The sequence below is a fragment of the Triplophysa dalaica genome, chromosome 19 (genome assembly GCF_015846415.1).
Source record: "Triplophysa dalaica isolate WHDGS20190420 chromosome 19, ASM1584641v1, whole genome shotgun sequence".
Taxonomy (NCBI): domain Eukaryota; kingdom Metazoa; phylum Chordata; class Actinopteri; order Cypriniformes; family Nemacheilidae; genus Triplophysa; species Triplophysa dalaica.
The window spans coordinates 18,248,096-18,271,661 of NC_079560.1; the positions used below are offsets into that span (position 1 = coordinate 18,248,096).

A 23,566-nucleotide genomic window follows, 5' to 3' on the forward strand; every position below is an offset into this window, starting at 1 on the left:
AGCCTGCCAAACTGGGCGGGGCTTATGGCTATATGAGCAGGCCCATCGCCATAGGGTCCTCAGGATACTTCGACTCAAGCGATGAACAGCTACGCAGTACTCATTCCCGTATCTCAGGGAGCAGAGGGTACGTTAGTAATCGTGTACGTTCCCTATTGATACTGCACTCGTACTGTTTAGCAGGACGCTATGGGGAACCAGTATAATCCCACCGTGCTACAAGAGGAATGATATCACCAGTTTACCCCAGAGCCGGGGCTCGGGGGCCAAGTATGGAGCAGGGGAGCCCTACAGGAGAGGACAGGGCAAGCTAAAAGGTGTCCTAATCCGGTTAATCGTACCAAATGACAGTGTGCTTGGTGCCAGTGTGGTTGGAAAGCAACTGTCAGTCCGGCGACCTACTGTGAACCCATTAAGCAGAAAGGACATCAAGACTATGGCATCTGGTAAATGTGGAAGACGAAGCCCACACCGCTAGACCACACCCAGGAAGAGGTGACACCTCTTGTAGAGTGGGCTCTAATTCCTGTGGGGCATTGAAGGCCCAAGTAAGTATATGCTAGTGTAATAGCCTCAATTATTCATTTAGAATGTTTGTGTTTCATAACCGGGTAACCTTTGGTGGGGTCACCGAAGCAAACAAAGAGCTGTTCCAACCCCCTCAAGGGGCAGAATTCTCGACGTAAACCTTCAGTGGTCTGATGGGGCAGAACAGGTTCAGCTCCGGGTCCTGCTTGGAGGAGGGGAGCACAGAAAGCATTGCTACATGTGCTGTAAACAGGGAAGAGAGCACCTTAGGTATGTAGCCATGCCTAGGTTTGAGGACCACCCTTGAGTCATCAGGCTTCGTTCAAGACAGGAGGGGCTCACAGAGAGGGCCTGTAAATCGCACATACGTTAACCGATGCCGACCTAGAAGCAGAGTGGTTTTAAGCATTAAGGGACTACCGTCTACAGACTGCAGAGTTTCAAAGGGAGAGCTCTTCAGAACTCTCAACAATGTGGGCAGATCCCATGTGGGAACAGTGAGGGGGCGAGGAGGGCAGAGCTGCCTGGATCCCTTAAAGCACAAATAACCAAGTTGTTCTTACCCACCTTTTGCCTGCGTTGGTGGCATGGAAAGCCGAAATGCCTGCTACATAGACCTTGAAGGAAGGACAGTATCAATGATATGTCGTAGGATTCTGGGTCTCTGCCGCGGGCTGCATTCCAGGAGGAAAAGACAAACCACATGAACTATAGAGCCTTGTAGTGTTTTATGACACTCTCTGGGAGGTCCGCAGGCTCCCATCTAGAGGCCAAAGGTGCAGAGTGCACAGCTCGGGTTATGTTTGCCAAATCATTTTGCCTTCCATGAGAGAGGATGTTAATGATCTTTAATGATTATTTTTAATGATAATTTATTTTGCTAAATAGTACTGATTATCTTAAAACATACTGCACCATGCTCTGTAACCAGTTCTTAATGGTGCAATGCAACAAACTGCCAAAATAAACTAGCAAAAAGATCGGATGTATATAAACATACCTGTACAATGACATCTGGAAGATCAGCTGTCATCTTGGAGAGGGTGTCTTTCAAGGAAAGGGTCTTTGCCTTAAGATTACTTCGAGAATAACTTCGAGAGTGGGTAATAAAGCACCATAAGAACAGTTTTCTACTTGTAAATTGTCTAGTGCATTTGTAAGGGGCTTCGTTGCAATGCAGTACTCATGCAAGAACAGGAACTCATTGTCATTGAAGCACTTCAATCACAGCTTGGTCCACAAGCTATTAAACTCATTTATGGAAATTTCTGTGAATCTGGAAACAGCCTCACGAAAGGAATTCCACCTTGTGGATGACGGTACCAGCAGCTTTCTCTGTCTAACTTCCTGCTCTTGTTATGAAGCAACCGTTGAACGGCTTGCCTTTGTCCAAAGTAGTCCTATACAGAGCTTTGGTGTTTGTACTAAAAGTTAAGTATTTCTCAATATCACCTGTGGAAATTTGGTTGATTGTATGTGACAAACATCTGTAGTGTGGAGGAAGAGTCAGCTGACCATCATCATTTTCAGCAGAGTGGGGGTTTCTATGATATCTGTAAAAGTGATATCTTCTTGATCCTCCTCCTCATCATCCGATTCAGAAATGACAGCTTGGTATGTTTTAAACGTCTTGATGAAATTAGACCCATTGCCTGTCACTGTTGCAACAACTTTGTTAAGCAGTATATAAGCTTACGTATGATGAACATTTGATTCAATTAATTCAAGCACTTTAAGCAGCTAGAACAAGGTACCACCCGTCAATTATTAGTGATCGTGCTCCAAACCCCAATAGGATTTGTAAGACTATAAACAAGATCCTTGTACCAACCAAGCACCCAATCTGTTCCTCTGAGCAGGAGTGTAACAAGTTTTTTAGTTTCTTTATGGAAAAATTGAAAGATTTATAAGTCTACCCATTTAGTCCCCTACTCTGCAATTTTCTGAGATCTACCCACTTAGCTATCCCGATGCTGCATTTTCCAATTGCAATATCATTACTATTGACTGCACTTCAAAATTAATTATGGCAACAATGATCACCACTACATGTATTCTTGACCCAACACCAACAACTGTTCTTAAGGGCTGTCTCCCTTCAATTAGTCCCCTCATTTTAAACATTGTGAATACCTCCCTTTCTACGGGTATTGTTCCAAAGGTCCTAAAGGTCGCTGTTATTGTACCAGTCCTCAAAAAGCATGATTGTGATAAGTCAGACCTATCAAACTACAGGCCTATTTCAACTCTACCCTTTCTTGCTAAGGTTCTGGAGCGTGTTGATGTGGCACAACTCCACTCGCACTTGTCATCAAACAAGTTTTTGAACCTTTTCTATCAGGGTTTGGAAAAGGACACAGCACAGAGAAAGCATTAGTTTCAGTCATGAATGATTTGCTTGTGTCCGGTGACACTGGGGCCTCTAGCATCTTGGTCTTGTTAGATCTAGATGTTAGAGCAGCATTTGACACAGTCTGCCACTCTAATTTGCTAGATAGGCTGGAAGGATGGGTTTGCATCGCTGGTATGGTGCTAAATTGGTTTAAATCCTACCTCACCGATCGCTCTCAATTTGTTGCCCGGGGAAACAGCAAATCTGCAATTGGACAGGTGTCCCATGTTGTTCCTCAGGGATCGGTTTTGGGTCCCATTTTGTTTAGTGTCTATATGCTTCCTTTAGGGCATATTATTAGGAATAATGGATCGGGGTATAGGGGCACGGTGGCTTAGTGGTTAGCACGTTCGCCTCACACCTCCAGGGTTGGGTGTTCGATTCCCGCTTCCGACTTGTGTGTGTGGAGTTTGCATGTTCTCCCCGTGCCTCGGGGGTTTCCTCCGGGTACTCCAGTTTCCTCCCCTGGTCCAAAGACATGCATGGTAGGTTGATTGGCATCTCTGGAAAAATTGTCCGTAGGGTGTGAATGCGTGAGTGAATGAGTGAGTGTGTGTGCCCTGCGATGGGTTGGCACTCCATCCAGGGTGTATCCTGCCTTGATGCCCAATGACTCCTGAGATAGGCGCAGGCTCCCCGTGACCCGAGGTAGTTCGGATAAGCGGTAGAAAATGGATGGATGGATGGATCGGGGTATAACTTTTATGCTGATGATACCCAAATCTACATCAGCTTTACATCTGACTTTGCTGCAACCTTCTCAATTATTTAGGAGTGTGTGCAGGAAATACAAACGTGGATGCAGCAAAATTTTTGTTAATTAAATTGCTCTAAGACAGAGTTTATTCTTATCGGCACACCAGCTATTTCAAAAGTCACAATTTCAAACTGACTATGGATGATAGTGTTGTAGTACCATCTGTTCAAGCACGCAACCTTGGTGGGATTTTTGACACTCATCTAAATATTGACTCTCATATTATGGCTTTTACAAAATCTGCATTTCATCACCTAAGAAATGTTCTAAAAATTAGGACCTATCTTACTCTACCTGATGCCGTAAGGCTCATTTATGCATTTGTTACCTCCAAGATTGACTACTGTAATGCACTGTTTGTTGGTCTACCAGCTATATCGCTCAAACGGTTGCAGTAGGCTATGTTCAGAATTCTGCAGCATGTGTACTTACAGTATATACACTGCACCTCGCCACCACATCACCAGCTTCAACGTTTGCACTGGCTCCCTGTTCAGTCGCGTATTGTTTATAATACACTCACATTAACATATAAAGCTTTGCATGGAACTGCCCCTTCTAAGATAATGACCTAGTTTCTATACATATGCCTTCTCGTTACATTTGGTCTGCTTACTACTTAACTCTTCAGCAGCCTCCCTGTAGATTAAAATCAATGGGAGAAAGAGCCTTTTATGTGTATTATTTTATTGTAACTTTATGATTATCTTTGTTTGTTTATTTTTTTCTTTATATACTTATTTGATCTTATTTTATATTTTATTGTCTGTAGTGATATGTACTCAATATTTAAAATGTGTTCCTCCCTGGCAGGTAATAACTTTGAAAGGGGAAAAGAGCAAAACCCTAGATTCACACCCAGTTACTTCTCATTGCTGTTCTATTTCAAAATAAATGTAATATTAATATCCAATCAACAATAACAAGCATGTTTTCTATAAAAAACCAAAGGCCTAAACAATTACAGCATCTCAAACTGAATAGTTAGACAAAATGACAAGTGGCCAACGCCCTGTTAATACCTGACAAGCTGCAAGCTTTGATAAAAATATCCTTTAAATTTCTCCTCTGGTTAGATCAAAATTTGAGATATATTGCATAAAATGAACAGAACACTAATAAATGTTTAGCAAAAAGGCAAAATACAGCATGTGGTAATAGGGGTTTAGTTTCAATAACAATCAGTAAAAAATGAATACATTTTTTAATGCATATTTCATATTATACAGTATTTTATAAATAGCAAATATGTTAATTACTCATAGTAAGAAACGTGACAATATGGATGAAAATCATGAATCTAGTTGCTTTTAAAAAGTAAATGGACACCTCTCCTTTACAAGTAGCACAGAGCGAAACATTTTGCAGGCAAAATATGGTAAATTCTATAGAATGTTCTACAGAGGATAATTATAAGTTTAAGTATGCGTTACACTCACTGCTTTTGACTTTTGAGACATCCACTGAGATTTATCAGGAGTTCATAATGAAGCTTTAAAGAGTTAAAAGGAAGAAGCTGAAGCTAAAGTCCTTATTGCTGTAGATGTACCAGAACTACTATTAATATCAAATATACAGATATTTATACCCCTACTGCTTTCCCTCTTTTTTATGCTAGTCCCCGTGGCTATGGCAACTATAGTCCCTGTAAGACATGGATGCAAGGTGATTCAAGCACAGCTAGAAAGTAGGACACAGATTTTCACTCATCAATCCAGGAGACTCCTTTTACATATTTTGCAGCGCTACATTCACGCTTCCTTACTGTCCATTTTTTCATGCTTTCTGTCTGTTTTCAAGGGGAAAACAATAAAAATGTTATGTAATATACTGAGCACAAAACCTTTTAAGATGTACATTGTAGTCATAGCCTATAAGCAAGTAACAAAATGGTTTAAAAGGTTGTTATTTCAAAGATGTACATCTGAACGAAAAAGAACAGTGTCCGATAGTTCTGCTTTCTTTGTACACAGGATTACCACCACAGCAGCCTGCATGATGGACCTCCGCAGATACCCACTAGATGAGCAAAACTGCACGCTGGAAATTGAAAGCTGTGAGTTTCAAAGGAGACTCTTTTTTTCTCAAATGATTGTACTGAAATAACTTCTTTGTATGAAGATACATTCAGTCTACAAAGCAACCTATTCACAAAGAATATGTGGTTCATTTCACACAGACATGAAAAAACAGAAAGAAATATGTGTATATATAATATAGCCAGTATATTTATATATATATACACACAAAGATACACTGTATATATACTTTCATCTAGCATCGCTTATACTGTAAATAAGCAATCTCATATCAGTTGAACCTTGATTACTTTCATTTTCAATTATAACCATCTTAAATTGAATTCTAAGATATTTGTTTCAAGCAGGAACCAGGAAGAGGTTTAATGACATTACTGAGCACAACGTTTGTTGAGAGCTTGGTCACTTTAATTGGGATGACCTTCATCTCTATAAAGCCAAGTGATGAAGAGAATATGGCAGCCTACACGCCTCAAAGGCCATGTGTAAAAAAGGCTTAATCAGGTCTAAATTGCAAATCTGTACTGTATGTATGCTGTACGCTGGGAAAGCTGTGGAGATCCTGCAGGAATCCTTCAGTGTCTGGTGTTACCCATGGCCCATTGACTGCTGTCATTAAAGCGGTGGCAGCTCGATCAGAGCAGGAAGGCATATGCATACACTTGCTAATAATGCCCTCCTGAACTTAAATGCATCGGCTGTGCAGTTGTGCATAGCTAACGCCCTTTGCTTAAAACAGGTCTTCCTAGTCTTGTTTTCCAGCACAAAGACAGAAAGGCAATGTGACATTAATGGACACAGTCTTTGGCTGTTTTAGAGGCTTTGATTATGTTTTTTGGGTATTTAACAATGGATTTTCATGTTTCTAATAAAACAAACACTTTATATTCCACATATTTAAGTCTATTGTTCTATTGCTGTCCCCATTCTACCAATACGACTGGATTTCTTTCGGTCTATATAAAGTCCCTCCTTCTGAAACGCTCTGATTAGAAAAGCTGAGTAGTTCTTTCGTGACTGGCTTCCGCTTCTCAGACTGTTGTGATTTGTCTGTGCCACTCTCAGTGCACGGGAATTCATAAGCCTTTGCTTTTAGCAATAAACAGTAACAATAAACAAATATGTCCTTTAGAATAGTCTAGTAACACTTGTATCATTAACACATTCTGTTGTTAATGCAGATTTATGAGGCTTAAAAAAGTCTTGGTTACAGATTTAACCTCATTGCCGTTGTGTCGAGCCGACAGATGGGGTTCGCCCTTGAGAACCTATCAACTCTGACTACTATAGAAGAGGCTAATGAAATTCAGCTAATGAAATTTGCATGCCGGTCTCCGCCCCCAGATATCCGGTATAAAAGGAAGATCGTGTGCAGCATTCATTTACCTTTTTTTCTTCAGAGCTATCGCTCATGATTACATTTAGATTTAAGAATCTTTGAGAAAATTGCCGCATCTACACTGTTCTCTTGGGTGCGGAACCCTCATCGAGGAGGGGGACAGACACGATAGCTGCATCAGGTGTCTGGGCGTCCAGCACGCTGAGGCAGCCTTCGTAGACACATATTGCCCGCACTGGAACCAGCCACCTCTTCGTTTTCTTCCCGGGCTGTGATGTCGGTCGATAAGGCTCCGATGTCCGCTAGTGCTAGCAGCGTTAGTGATATGGGGACCTCTGTGAGCGTAAACCCGCCAGCCAAGCGATCACGGGCCGCTCGCACCCCGCCTCCCTCTTCTGACCGTTTCCCAGCCGACGGTGGCAAACCATCCAGATCCTCAGTCACGTATTCGGAAACAAAGCTCAGGAGGAAGCAGACGTGGAGATGTCAACCATCTTACCCGGGCAGCCCGCTGGATACGTGGTTCCTGGGGACAGAATGCGATCCTAAACCGCGCCCACCCCCAGTGCTATTCTTTCCGGAGGTGCATGAAGAGCTGTACAAGACTTGGAGCGCTCCACTTCTAACCAGTTCTAGCTCCCTTACTTCCCTCGATGGTGGGGCAGCCAAAGGTTACGTCGATATCCCCCAGGTGGAACATGCGGTTGCGGTGCACCTTTGGCAACAGACGGCTGCCACCTGGAGGAATCGGCCACGCCTACCGTGTAAGAAGCGTGTAAGACTTCGGCATCACTGGCGAGACGTAAGGTCGAACACATATTACAGCTGCCAGTACTCTCAAACCTACAGTGTGTTTTCCCAATCTTACAATCTTCTCTCCGGGGTCCACCCGGCGAGATGTGGTTAGCTCCGCCAGCCGACGAACCACCCCTTGTGGGAATGGTGAAGCAGACCGTCCCCTTGGTCCCCCTGTCTCAGTCCCTGGGAGCTTGGCAAGAGCTGCACACACTGTCTCGGTGGCTACTGAGGACAGTCCGTCTTGGCTACTCGATCCAGTTTGCCAGATACCCTCCCAAGTTTCGGGGCATCCGTGTTGGGTCCAGTACGCGCACTGCGCCTCTACTTGAACCGCACGCAGAGCTTCAGGAGCTCTGACCACTCTTTGTTTGTTTCGGGGAACAGCAGAAGTGGAGGGCTGTCTTCAAACAGAGACTGGCGCACTGGATCGTGGATGCAGTGACAGCTCCCGTGTCCTTTGGCAGTTCGGGCTCACTCCACACGGGGTATAGCCACCTCCTGGGCACTGGCCAGAGGCGCCTTCACTGGTAGCCATTTGCAGAGCTGCAGGTTGGGCTATGCCCAATGTCACGCCCGGCTTTGCCGTGCTGGGTGTGCTCACTCCACCATTGAAGAGAAAGTGATTGGGCCGACTCTCTCCTCCCAGGCTGAAGGGGGAGCTGTCTGTTTCCGGTCCATCTGGTGGCAGCTGATTGGCGGAACGGTTTAAAAACCTCTACTGCCAGTTGCTCTGGGCTCCGGTTGCTCTGGCTGCGCTTCTTTTGCTTTGCTCTGGCCGTCAGGCTGACGGTAGCACCATCCTACTCTTTTTGTCGTTTGTGCATAACATATAGTCTATACATTGTACTGATCTGCACTTCACTTTTGATTTGTTTTCTTGTGCTTCTCATTTACTGATTTTTATACATGTAATGATTTAAATTATAATTACATCGTATAATTTAATGTTTAAAAAATTACTTTTGGTTTAACTGTATAAACGGTGTGGTCTCCCTTATGTCATTGCTACTGTGAGCCAGGTAGTCGTGACATATGGGGGCTCGTCTGGCCATTTGGATCCCGAATTGTAAGTAGACTACTATAATTCGCAATACTGAGTAAGCCTAGTTGCGTGTGTAGTGCTACGTCATTGGTTCACATTTTTGTGAATCAAGCGTAACGGTGATCAGCTGATGGTAGTATTCAGATCAGCTGGCACGCGCTGTCTTTGTTTGCTGGGGAGTTCCGCATCGAGTGTTCAGTTAATGAACTGAATGTTAGTTTTGGGTTTGGAAAAAATTGGGAGTATTTCCGCAGATTAGAGAAATTTAACCAACCATATTTTGTTTGTTTAGTTTGAGTGGCGAAGTGTGTTTGTAGGTTGATTTATGTTGCAGGATGACATTTTACGGAGCCTGTTTCATCCCCAATTAGTGCGCTTCGGCGTTGTGGGTTTAGGTTGCTGGTCACTGAAGTCTGAACGAGGGCACCGCCGTGGAGCACCGGCTGAATTGACTTTTGTCGGGACAGTACGATTCCATCGGTATTGGTGAGTAAATGAGCCTTGTTCTTGGACTTAGGGTGAATATAGGTCAGAATAGTAGGGGGGTAAATGTTTAAGGGGGAAATCCGTTTGTGTCCTGCAACGTAAACTGCATTCCGCTTCTCCCGATTTAATTTGTGTGGTTGGAATTGTTTAGTAACCCGAAAGACGTTGAGATATAGGCTTCGTTATGTTGATTTGGTTAGATGTATTGCTATTGGGTGTTTGTTGACTATAGGCGAATTTGATTGTTAATTGGTGAATTGTAATTTAAGTGTAATAATGAGTAAACTTGAGGTGTTTTTTGATGCACCTTCAGTGGTTTTGCTTGCGGCGTTGAATATTAAACAGTTGCATAGTGTGGCCAAGCACTATAACGTTGATGTAACATTGCGGAAGGGTCTTAAAAAGCTTGAGCTGCTTGACTTCATTTGTGCATGTTTGGTTGACAAAAAAGTGTTACCTGACGAGAAATTGCCAGAGTGTAGTCAGCGAGCGTCTGGTTCAGATAGTAGAAGTCGTGCTCACCTGGTGTTAACCCAATCCAGATGGCCTCTCACCAGTAGAGAGGTAAGGCCTCCATCCGTGAAAAGATACCGGTCAGGGTGTACCCATCTTTCTCCAAGAAAGGACTGGAACCCCCTGACCATCACACTAGAAGGTTACAGTTTTGCGAAAGCCTCGTGCTGACACGCCCAGGCCTGCTACCGTCGCTTCCCTAGAGATTGTGTCACGATACAACGTTGTGGCGTTTTCCATAGGAACCCCATCTGTCGGCTCGACGATACAGGTTGTGGCATAAGGGACATATCATCTTGTTTCCTCCATCAGGCAACTGAGGTTACAGACGTAACCAAGACGTTCCCTTTCTGTCGGTCTCTCGACATTGTGTCCCTTATGCCACAACCTGTATCATCCTCTGCTGTAGTCGTGAGAGTCTCTCAGGATCTTAAGAACAAAAGGTAAACGAATGCTGCACGCCATCTTCCATTTAGGCGTGGACTGACGAGAGAGATAGCCTCGGTCTGCTTCTTTACTGTCGAGAACTGCTGCTAGACAGTATCACCAAACAGTCCCCTCTCGCAAGATGGGTACGTCGAGGAGGCAGACCATCTCGGCGTCACTCATCTGTGTAAGGTTCGGCCAGAGGTGTCTCTCTTGGACCATAAGTGTGGACATCGTCCGACCCAGGGCCCACACGGTCACCTTGGGTGCCCTTGAGCGAGGTCTGTGGCAGTGCGGAGTTCCTGCATAAGAGCTGGGACAGTCTTACACTCGTGGAGCTCTCTTAATACCTTGGCCTGGACCTGTAGGATGGCCATAGCGTGGAGAGAGGGGGCAGCTTGGCCCTCAGCAGTGTAAGCTCGACACCAGAGATGCCGAAACCTATACGCTTTGGACAGGAATCTAGATTGTGCCGTAAGTCACCCCCCGATGCTGCAAGGGACATCTCATCATCACGCACTGTTTCCGATATGTGGTTGAGGAACGAGATGGTGGCACAGTCTCTTGGGGAACAGTCAGACGAGACGAGGTGCGAACGGTCCGCGAGGCAGTGGCTGAAGGATTACATTCACACTAATCCTCACATCACCCTCGCTGCTTGCCGTACCGGACTACAGGGCCGTAGAAACTGCTTTCACAGTGCGCAGTGCGGGCAGTTCACCGACCAACAGAAAGGGGGCTGTTTAACAGCACCAAGATAGTTCTACTAATGTGGTATATTTCAATCGAATTCTCTGATGCATTTGAGCATTTTCTTATGATCAAGCACAAGTGCATGAAATAGCTTATTTAATATTGCATATAAAGAGATAGTGTCAAATGAAGTTAAATACTCCTGGTCACTTGTTTCATTCAGTGATCATGTAACGTTGATCTTGGTAAATATCAACTGAATATTTTGTGATAAATGTTACAACCAGGCAAACAAAGCTGCATTTACAGAACAAAGTAAATATATCCAGTTACAGCGTCTTAAAAATAGAATTGTGTCAACTAGCAAAATATTGTCATATATGTCAGCTGTGCTGTGTTCTTTCATCATGACTTATAAAATAGCTGCTTTAGTACGATAACTTATTCCAATGTAGACTGAAAAATGCTGAAATCATCGCTCAGATCTGCTAAACTTTATAGCTGCAAAACCGTCTCCTCGCAAGCACAAGGTGCACATAGGATCCTGACCCATACCATTTTCTAGCAGAATAAGTGTCTGATTTCTACTTCAAAATGAAGGCAGTATTAAGGAACCAAAGCATACTTCCTCAAGTGGGGTCCCAGAGCATTGAAAAGGTGGAAAGCCACCAGCCTTCACAGGGGGAGCCTTGTTTCTCTAACAGCCAGAAGCTGCCCGGTACTGTAAGGGCCACTGGGGAAGTGCTATTAGTGCAAAATATTGCAAAACAATATGCAAACGGTGGCGAGGAACCCAAAACTCCAATCGAGAAAAAAAGCCACAGGAGAACCCAGGCCCAACCAGGGGATTCCAGTTCCCCTCTGGCAAAAGCTGCTGCCTCTGCACAAGCTCAACAGTGCTTGCACAACAAGGCTAAATAAAAATAAATAAACTTACTAATAAGGTAAATTATAGATTTAAGATTATCATTAACAATCTAATAGCATGTGAAGTGTTGTAGAAATATTGTGTCAAGTTGCCGCGTCCTTTATCCAGCTCCATCATCTCAGCTCTTGTCAGGTCACCGCTTCCCATTCTCAGCTCTGCCATCAGGTCTGGGCATGAACTGCATCCTGCGGTAACCTTGGAACAAAGAGGCAAGACTGGCTGAGAGTAGAGTACTGTTCTGCACTCTTTGATGCAACAAGTACATCATCTGTTGTTGGATAAGTTCCTGGTTCCGGTTGATCTAAATAATGCAGCCTAGATCCTCTGAGGATTAATATTATGGAAGTGTAGTGTATGCAAGATTGAAAAGATGCGTCTTTAGTCTAGATTTAAACTGACAGAGTGTGTTTGCCTCCCGGACAGTGCAGGGAAGAATATTCCAAAGTTTAAGCGCTAGATAAGAAAAGGATCTACCACCTGCACTTGATTTTGGAATTCTAGGTATTACCAACTGACAGGACGCCTGAGAGCGTAATGCACGTGTAGGATAGTAATACAATAGAAGCTCATTCAAATACTGCGGCGCTAGACCATGTAGGGCTTTATAGGTAATAAGCAAGATCTTAAAGTTAATGCGATGCTTTATAGGTAACCAGTGCAAGGTTGACAGAACCGGGGTTATATGCTCATACTTTTTTGTACGCGTAAGAATTCGAGCTGCGGCGTTTTGAACCAGTTGCAGTTATTTTAATAGGCCTGCAGGGCAACCACCTAAAAGTGCATTACAGTCCTCTATTCTTGATGTCATGAATGCATGAATTAATTTCTCTGCATCTGACAGTGACAGCATATGACGTAGTTTAGATATATTCTTAAAATGGAAAAATGCAATTTTACAGGTGTTGGCGACATGGCTCTCAAATGACAGATAACTATCGAGTACAGCGGCAAGATTCTCTGATCAAAGCAGTCTCTATACTGTGATATGCTCGAAATCAAGACTGGAATTCTTCATTAATGTCATTCCTTTGGAGGAAGGAGCATAACTGAGTTGAAACTCCCATGAATAACATGGGGACAAGCATACAATGTTGGTGTATACCCATTTAGACCATTCTTTTATGGTTAAGGAGAAAGAAAGACAAATTCAAGAGGAATGAAACTAGTTGCTGCATCCCTTTTGGCCCATATGGTCTTCTCGCTTGGGGGAGCACTCGGTCCTCCCCGTTGGGACTCCTATGAAGTCCAGGGGAGTGTATTGGAATCTATCCTGGTCAAATGAGGGATGCTGTAATAGAGGGCAGTTAGATCAGACTTGCTGGCGTCGGTTAGATTCCTGCTGAGAGCCCATGGTGTTTTACGATGCCCAAATGAACACCTTTGGTCCGACCAGATCCTTCATTCATGACACAAACAAATATAACCATAATCACACAAACAAGCAGTCCTGTCTCACGCTCATGCAAAATTGTATCGCACATGTGCTATAAATATATTTATTGACCTGTTTTTAGCACGTGTACCAAAAAAAGTCATTGCACAAAGTCACAATTCATTGAAACACATGTTAACACATTAACCCACCTGAAAAAAGTAACAGAATAAGAGCTTGACATAAGTTCACAGTTAGTTTAAGGATTCTCTGGAAGACTTCTGTCCGAAGCAGAAGCACCCGTCACTACTAGCAAAGCGTCATCTGCAGGTGTGGTGCTACACAGCAGAGAACGCTCTCATCAAATGGGCATTAGATCGGTTTGTAATGCAAAATATAAAACCTGATAATTTCTAAATTATCTAAGTGACTGCATTTCTTCCTCAAACATTGTGTCAATGATTTTTTTTAAATCAATATTTGATCAAGTTTTTCAACATCAATTGCCCACTGGAACACTTTTTAAAAGGAGATTTGGCAAATCAGGACCCATTTATGAAAATAAATGCTACTTAAACTTAATCGGGCTGACAAAGAATAAATATTTTACCTTATATATCAAACACGCAAATCACAAATTTCAATGTGATATACATCCCATATCGTTTTGACATTTAAACCATAACACTGATTTAATGTAAAATTAATCTTAAACATATTGGCGTGCATATACATTAAACCAATTTTAGTGTGGGTAGGAACTTCATATTTTCACCCATTTAACATTGTAAGAAATTGTTGTACAAATGGACCCTAATATTATGATTTACAGCACCTTGATCAAGTCTTGACAACCATTTGAAGTCAAATTGATAAAGGTTCTCCCTGGGATATTCAATTGAAATTATCCTCTGATAATTCTTTGAACTTTTGTTTTATTGCTTTTGCCTTTTTTAAAGCTCCTCTCTTTCAAGTTTCTCAAATTTTGCAGTTTCTTTAAGTGAATTCCACAGAGGCTTCTCAGAACACAGTGTGGCACACATGACACTTGACATTAAACTACAATAAACTAGACTAACGTAACACCAGGGAACAAGAACTCACCCAGATGGGACACACAAGAGACAAACAATGAACCAGCACAAGACAAGAGACACGAGACACGAGGTCAATACAAAAGGAACCAAATCAAGACTGGACAGGTGCAGGGGATAAACTAATAAACACTAACTAGGAAGCAGGAGGGCAGGAACAATTACAAGACCGGAGAGAGAGTATGGCAACCAATAGGTGCCAAAATAATCACTCTCCAACCTAAAACAAGGGATCATGTCTGATTCCGCCTCAAAACCAAGAAATACCTGACATGGTGAGGCTGAATCATGACAGAACCCCGCCTTAAGGAGCAGCAACCTGATGCTCCTCAAGGCACAAATAAGACAAGAGAAACTATTACCAGGCAAAAAAAACAGAGGAAGAAGATAAAACAATACCCATAAAACATTAGGGGGGTAACAAGAGTCCAAGGGGAAAAACTAAATTTCCAGCTGATACACGGACTGGATTGCCGGCTGACACACGGACTGGATTGGCAGCTGACACGCGGACTGGATTGGCGGCTGACACACGGACTGGATTGGCGGCTAACACACGGCTGGACGCCGGTCGGAGGGCTGGCTGGACAGGGCTGGATGCGGGTCGGAGGGCCTGACAACACAGACATAGGGGTGCTCGCTGCAACGGACTTACATTAATGTTATCAAACAGGAGAGCAGCCAACACAACTGCCTCACATGACTTTAAACACATTATCGTTTTTAAACCCCTACATTTTCCTCATCCACACTATCCGCATTCGAGTGCGTTTTCGAAAAGCTCAGTTTTCGTCTACAAAAAAAAATCAGTGTGGACGAAAGGCCAAAGATAGAAAATGATGCGTTTTCAAATAAAACCACATGAGTGTGTATAGCCTCAGTTCCAAAAATGTACCATATAACATTCCAGAAACATAATTTTGTGATTCCCATATTTTTCGTGACGGTGTAACATTGGACATGGTCGAAACTAGCTGCCTAAGACCCACCTGAGTTTTGGGGCATCCCTGGCTCATCACCCATAACTCAGTTCTCTCATGGTCCAAAGGGGAAGTCCTGAAGTGGGGTAAGAAGTGTTTCCTGAGATGTTTTCCACACATGCCTTGACCTGTTCCTTCCAGTCCAGTAATCTCTGTAAATTCTACGTCCACCGAGAGCCCCTTTGAAAACATAGATTTATACCCCCTCAATTGACGTCTTTTGCCCCCAACGAGCCTCCAAACTGCCACCTCACCACCATTGACCTGGATTCCAGATGAACCAGTGCCCAGAGTTTATATCTACTCCCTTTCCATACCCGAACAGAATGCCATAGAGGAGTACATAGAAGAGGCGCTTTGCCAATGGTATATCCAGCCATCCACTTCCCCAGCTGCATCCAGCTTTTTCTCCAGGATGGAGACATGTGGCCCGTTATGGATTACAGAGCTCTCAAACGCATCACTGTCAAGTTAAGACACCCCCTTCATCTCATCCCATCCGTTCTGGAAGAGCTATATAGAGCCCGGAGGTGGGTATACAGTAACCTCCTTTGAATACGTCATGGCGACTAGCGGAAGACCACCTTTATCACATCCACTGGACATTACGAATATCTACATATGCCCTATGGTCTCGTCAATGCCCCCTCCATATTCCAAATATTTTTACATATTTTTCCGGGAGTACCTCAACCAAGGCCGAACAATCCCCAACACGTTTCTAAGGTTGTCCAACGGCTCTGCAAGCATCATCTCTAACTCAAGGCTGAGAAATGCATTCCTTCAGACCGCCATTGTCATACAGGATCCTCTGTTTTATGTGGGAGAGAGACGATTTCATCTCTCTCTGGTCTGCGTCATCGTTCCTACCCTCCTGTTTCCTAGTTTGTGTTAATTTCCTTTCCTTGAGTGTTAATCCCTAGCACCTGTCCCTTATTAATGATCCTGTGTTTGTTCCCTTTAAAACATCATCATGTTCATTGTCCTGTGCTGGTTCATTATATGCTGTTCGTTGTACGTCTTACCTTGCCTGTTTGGTGTCCCTCGTTCCTGTTCTTGAATGTACTTGCCTTGCCTTGCCTTGCCTTTCTCCAGTTACCCCTGTGTCTTAGTAAGTGTAGTCTATTGTTGTTCAAGTGTTTGTTTCTTAGTTAAGTTAGTCCTTGTCCTTGTTCTTGTTTTTGTTTCTAGTTTATTTCAGTCTTGTTTTCCCCATCGTGGGTTTTGTTTTATCTTTTCACAGTCTTTGTTTAATAAATAACTGTTTACCCCGTACCATCGCCTTTGTCTCTGCCTGAAATTGTGTTCTCCCACATTGTCTTTCGTGCCCCTCCTGTGGCTCAGTGGTGGAGTCGGGGACTCGTCACGCCAGAGACCCGAGTTCGTTTCCCGATCCTGACAGCCATTCAGTTCTTTAGATACAGTTGTGTTCAAAATTATTCAACCCCCAATGCTGTAAATGGTTTTAGGGAATTTAGTGTACATTTGTAATTGTATTCAGAATGAAATCCTACAAGGACTTCTTAAAGAACCATATGCAACTAAAATGACATCAATTAGTTTTGTAATACAGTAGTAAATGTTTCTTTTGTGAATTCTTCATTGACATAATTATTCAACCCCTTAAAGACTACCACTCTGAAGAACAGAGGTTCAATGAAGTGTTTTCAATCAGGTATTGAAAATACCTGTGGATATCAGGGAGCAGCAATAAAGCCTAATAAGCCCCAATTAGGCAGCTTTAAAATAACTGTGATACTCAGCTCCTTCTAGACATTTACTGGTGTGGTTACAAACATGGTGAGGTCAAGAGAATGGTCCAGGAAGACAAGAGAACAGGTGATTACTCTTCACAGGAAGGGCAATGGCTATAAGAAGATTGCAAAGATGTTAAACATACCAAGAGACACCATAGGAAGCATCATTCGCAAATTCAAGGCAAAGGGCACTGTTGAAACGCTACCTGGTCGTGACAGAAAGAAGATGATGACTTCGACTGCTGTGCGCTACCTGAAGCGTAGAGTGGGAAAAGTCCCCGTGTGACTGCTGAGGAACTGAGAAAAGATTTGTCAGATGTGGGTACTGAAGTTTCTGCTCAGACCATACGGAGCACCCTGCGTAATGACGGCCTCCATGCCAGAACTCCCAGGCGCACCGCACCCCCTTGCTGTCCCCAAAGAATAAGAAGAGTCGACTGCAGTATGCCAAAAGTCATGTGGACAAACCACAGAAGTTTTGGGATAGTGTTCTGTGGACTGATGAAACAAAATTAGAACTGTTTGGGCCCATGGATCAACGCTATGTTTGGAGGAGGAAGAACAAGGCCTATGAAGAAAAGAACACCTTGCCGACTGTGAAGCATGGCGGGGGGTCAATCATGCTTTGGGGCTGTTTTGCTTCTGCAGGTACTGGGAGGCTTCAGCGTGTGCAAGGTACCATGAATTCTCTTCGGTACCAGGAGATATTGGATGACAATGTGATGCAGTCCGTCACAAACCTGAGGCTTGGAAGACGTTGGACCTTTCAACAGGACAATGATCCCAAGCATACCTCCAAATCCACTAGAGCATGGTTGCAGATTAAAGGCTGGAACATTTTGAAGTGGCCATCGCAGTCACCAGACTTAAAACCGATTGAGAACCTCTGGTGGGACTTAAAGAAAGCAGTTGCAGTGCGCAAGCCTAAGAATGTGACAGAACTGGAGGCTTTTGCCCATGATGAATGGGCGAAGATACCCGTAGATCGCTGAAGACACTTGTGTCAAGCTATGCTTCACGTTTAAAAGCTGTTATAACTGTAAAAGGATGTTGTACTAAGTACTAAGATTGAATGTCACTTGGGGGTTGAATAAAACTGATAATGATGTGAGCTCAGAAAAGACATTTGTGGTTATTTCATTATAAATGTTATGTTATATTTGTCTGACCTACACGTGCCTCTTTGATTTAATTGTAAGCAGGATGACTGAATGATCATAATCAATTTCAAACCGACCAAAACAATCAATTTCAGTGGGGGTTGAATAATTTTGAACACAACTGTATGTCAGGTATCTGCGGGACAAGGCGATTGAGGAGGATGTCCTGTTTTGCCGGCCTCTTCAGTTGCACACTACAAGAGAAGCCATTTTCAATGTCCTTAATATTTTTATCCTTGAAAATGGTTTGGCTTGGGACCGATGCGTTGGCCTATGCACGGATGGTACGCAGGCAATGACGGGGCGTGAGCGTGGCCTAGCTGCTCGCGTTTAGCTAGTAGCTCCACTTGTGAAATGGACACATTGCATGGTCCATCGCGAAGCACTAGCTGCTAAAAAAATACCGGTACTTTTTGACTCCGTGCTGAACCAATCCGTGAAAATGATAAATCTTATCAAATCCCGGCCGTTAAACTCTCGCTTGTTTGGGGTCCTCTGCCAGGAGATGGGGTCAGGGCACGAACAGCTGCTTCTGCACACTGAAGTTAGCTGGCTCTCCAGGGGGCGGGTGTTACAGCGGTTGTATGAGCTGCGAGAGGAGGTGAAGTGGTTTTTGACAGAAATCAAATCAGATCTGGCGAAGCATCTGGATGACAGTATGTGGCTTGCGTCTCTGTCCTATTTGGTCGATATATTTGACCGCTTGAATGGCCTCAACCTGTCTTTGCAAGGCCGCAGAACTCATATTTTGCTCCTTGCAGACTTTGTCACTGATGCAGGCACGTCACACGATTTCTCCTCCCTATTTCAAACAGCGTCTGAGCACATGAGAAATGAGAAACCAATTTGCGACGTACTTTAAAGAGGATTATCGCTCTTTTGCGTGGGTTCGAGATCCGTTTGTGTGCACAGCAGACGAGCTATCAATGATATGCAGGAACAGCTTATTGAGCTGAAGAGTGACAGTAGACAGAAGGAACTCTTTAACTCCAGCCCTCCTTCGTCATTCTGGGCAGCATTGATGAAGGAATATCCTGAACTCTTTGACGTCGCCTTGAAGATTCTCCTTCCTTTCGCGTCGACATATCTGTGTGAGGCAGGATTCTCAAAAATGACTGCACTCAAAACGAAATACCGCAATCGTGCACAAATCGAGGATGATTTGAGACCATGTTTATCAAACATTGAGCCAAGAATTGGGGATCTTTGCAAGGCAAAGCAGGCTCAGGTCTCACATTAACATCACGTACCTGCAAGCTTCTGTTACAAAATGCAGATGATACCTACTATTAGGCCTAGTAATAATAACAATAATAAAGCATACATTAATATCAGAGGTCTGGTGCCAATTCCCAGTTATAGCAATAGCCTAGTAATGATAATAGGCCTATACTGATGATAATAATAATAATAACAACAACAACAACAATAAAGCATGTAACCTCATATAATTATATTGCAATAGCCTAGTAATGATGATAGGCATACTACTACTCATAATAATAATAATAATGTCTGCAAGCTCGCATTAGGAGTTTGGTTCTACTGCCAATTATAACAATAGCCTAGTAATGATAATAGGCCTACCTACCGCTACTGATGATGATAATAATAATAATAATGTGGGCCTAAAGATAATAGCCAGCCGGCCGGCCATCCATCCTTCCATCCATCCAAGGTTGTGTGGTGTGGCAATGAACCAGCTTTTGGGGGGCCCAGCTTGCATAAGGTTGAGAACCCCTGTTGTAAACGATCTAGTAGTATTATGGTCTACAGTATCGAAAGCGGCACTAAGGTCAAGGAGGACTAAGAGTGAGATGTTTGCTTTATCTGATGTGATAAGAAGGTAATTTGTAATTCTAACGAGCGCAGTTTCAGTGCTATGATGCGGTCTAAAGCCAGACTGAAACTAAGCCAGACTGAAACTTTTTGTTTGTCATTATTTTGTAGGAAAGTACACAACTAAGTGGACACTACTTTTTCTAGTATTTTAGACAAGTACGGGAGATTTGAAATCGGTTTGAAATCGGCTTCCAAGTTCGTTGGGGTCTAATTTGGTTTTTGATAAGAGGCTTAATTACAGCCAGCTTAAAGGGTCCTGGGACATGTCCTAGATTGATTGATGAGTTAATACTGTTATAAATGGGCTCAATTGCAACAGGTAGTAGCTCTTTTAATAGGGTAGTCGCAATGGGGTCTAATAAGCATGTTGTCGGTTTGGATGTTGCAATAAGTTTAATTAAATCTTCCTGACTTGTAAGAGAAAAATACTGTAGCTTTTCTTTTTGGGTGATGGTCGATACTTATTCTTCAGACACAGTTGGAGGTTTGGTTTAAGCTATGTTGTCTTGTATTTGATCAATTTTCTCCGCAAAAAAAAATCATAAATTCATTGCTACCAAGGTGCGGCGGAATAGCCAGGCCAGGTGAAGTCTGTTTGTTTGTTAATTTAGCAATTGTACTAAATAAAAACCTTGGATCGTTTTTGTTATTTTCTATGAGGTAACGGAGGTGCAAAGCTTTTGCTGCTTTTAGTGCCTTTTTGTAGGAGTTTGCACTCTCTTTACATGCAAAATTGAAGACCTCTAATTGGGTTTGTTTCCATTTGCGCTCCAGTTTACGGGTTTCTCTTTTTAGGGCGCGAGTGGTGCTATTGTACCATGGTGCTATGATCTTTTCATTAATCTTTTTTGACTTCATAGGTGCGACTGCTTCTAATGTATTAGGGAAAATAGTGCGCATGTTGCTGGTCATGTCGTTGAGCGATTCTATATTTGTTGGCAAGGTTATTAAAGGAGTCAGATCTGGCAGGTTCCTTATGAAACTATCTTTAGTAGTTGAGGTGATTGTTCTACCCTGTCGATAACGAGATATACAACTGATTTCTGCAGTGCGCAGTATACATGTTATAAGATGGTGATCGGAAACATTTTCGCGTTGAGGTATAATATCGATATTGGTTTGATCGGCTTTGTGAGATATAATCAAATCTAGTGTATGACTAAGTCGATGAGTAGGTCTATTGATGTATTGTGTTATACCAAAAGAGTGTAGTAGCTCTTTAAAGGCCACTGCTAATGGATCGTTAGCACTATCTAAGTGGATATTAAAATCTCAGACAATCAGTACTTTATCGCGTTAACCAATAGGTCCGATATGAAGTCTGCGAACTCTATCAGAAAATTAGTGTAAGGCCCAGGGGGTCTATACACAGTAGCCAATGTAAGAGAAAGCAATGTTTTTTTACTTTTGTTTGGAACAATTTATGTTCAACGCAAGCACTTCAAATGATTTAAATGAACGCTTTGTTCTCTCAGTTACGGTGAGAAAGTCAGCCATAGTATATCAAAACTTTTGTCTGTGATCTTTTCATTTACAATAACTGCCTTTGGATTTAGTGATGTAATATTAAGTAGCCCAAACTTTAGGCATTGGTTTTGCTCATTAAATATATTGTCTTTTGGTTTAATCACGATAAGGTTTTTTATCTGACTTTTACATAAATTATTATTTGGTTGTATTATTCGGGGGACAGACACAGTCTCTATGCATTTGGAAGCAGTAACATTCTTAACAGTAACATTCTTAACAGTTGGGTGAGAGGAACACAGACTATGGTTAAAGTTTGTACTTACTAGTCATATGGTGCGTAGCGTTTTTGAGATGTTGTCAGACAGAATTTCCACTCCAATGCTGCTGGGGTGCAGCCCGTCGGGGTGGAAAAGCCTTGGTTGCTCCCAAAACAGATCAAAATTATTTACAAAGAGCAGCTTCTGTTCAATACACCATGACATTAACCAATTATTAAGCGTAAATAGTCTACTAGGTAGACACAAGGAAGCAATGTCAGCGATAGATAAATAGGCATTGCTTGACTTCATCTTAGATAAAGGATGACCCCTCTCGTAAATGTCCTAAGCACAGCTAACGGATCAATAGACTCGAGTGCTGCCAACGTATTTGCGGTAAAATCTCAGGGGGCGGGAAATCTTCCGGGTGGTATTCACCCATAGCAAATTTGCTTTACCAGCGCTCATTTTGGGGGGAATTAACGTGTAACATAGATTAGTGAAATACATTGTATTGTCAAAATAATATATATTAAACAAGTAGCAGGTGCTATAATACAAAACTTTAGTTTAGTCATGACCTGCAGCGTTTAAATACAAACATGACTGTGGTTGCTTCAGGCATGGCTGTGTCCCGTTTTACGGAGCTTCAGAGATTTAATCATGTTCTGAGCTTGGATTTACTTTAACGTAAGGATTTAAACATTAACTTGTAGTTTGTCATCACTTTAGAGAGATTGAGCCACAACAAGTCAGCTACTGAAGATCAAATGGTCTATTGGTGAAAGCGCTAGCATTAGCTAATTGCTGCTAAAGAAAAAATTTAACGCTGTGGATACATTAATTTGGTTTTATTTGTACAAATTGTAATGTAAATAAAGATATCATGATTATATAAGTTTATACTCAGACATTTCTGTGTACAATTTCTCTTTGTAATACTTGTGCAGTCATCCATATCTTTGTTCTAAGTGTGTACTTTTTTATGTGTAGTTCAGTAAAATGTCTTTTTATGCAGCTGTGGCATGACAATAAAGATATTCTATTATCAAAATGTGATCTATTAATGTAAGCTTGTATATAATAACTGATACAGAGAAAGTTTCAGGTAAAATGCAAAAACTAAGCATAAAGCTAAACCAGCATAAAACCCATACATTTTATGAATGTTATCTAAACTGGAAGTAGAATGGTTGTCTTTTATGTAATGCATAATTGTTTCTAAACTTTAAACCTCATGTGTTAAAACAGTACGCTCTATAGAACTTTCAGCCGGTCCTGTCCGGCCTTCCAGAGGTTTCCAAGCCGGTCCCATCCGCCCTTCAGTGTCCTCCCAGCCGGTCCTGTCCGGCCTTCCAGAGGTACTCGAGCCGGTCATGTCCGGCCTTCCAGAGCTCCCAGAACCCACGCCTATGTGCTTCTCGGAGCCCTCGCTAGTGGCATCCCCTGACCCCTCCTCAGGACCCTCCAGCTCAGTCCCAGCTGTTTTGCCTGAGGTCACCATTGTGGACACCTTGACAGTGGTGGTGGCATGCGTCTGGGTGGGAAGGACGACCGGCGGGCCCACACTGGAATTTTTTGGGGGGGTGCAGTATCGGTCTGGAGTGGCCGTACCGGTCTGGAGTGGCCATCCCGGTACTTAAGCTCTTGGCCACCAAACCGGGGAAGCGCAACCCTGCTTCTAGTGCAATGG

The 23,566-nt window shown here is 42.9% G+C and overlaps 1 protein-coding gene across 3 annotated transcripts in view; it reads left to right on the forward strand.

The window, feature by feature from the left end:
* Nucleotides 1-23,566, forward strand: part of LOC130407891 (gamma-aminobutyric acid receptor subunit beta-2) — a 100,222-nt gene that overhangs the window by 50,238 nt on the left and 26,418 nt on the right. For all 3 annotated transcript variants that reach the window (XM_056731210.1, XM_056731209.1, XM_056731212.1), the window contains one exon: nucleotides 5,651-5,733. In XM_056731210.1, coding sequence (XP_056587188.1) covers nucleotides 5,651-5,733 — 83 coding nt within the window. The remainder of the gene's footprint in view (nucleotides 1-5,650; nucleotides 5,734-23,566) is intronic.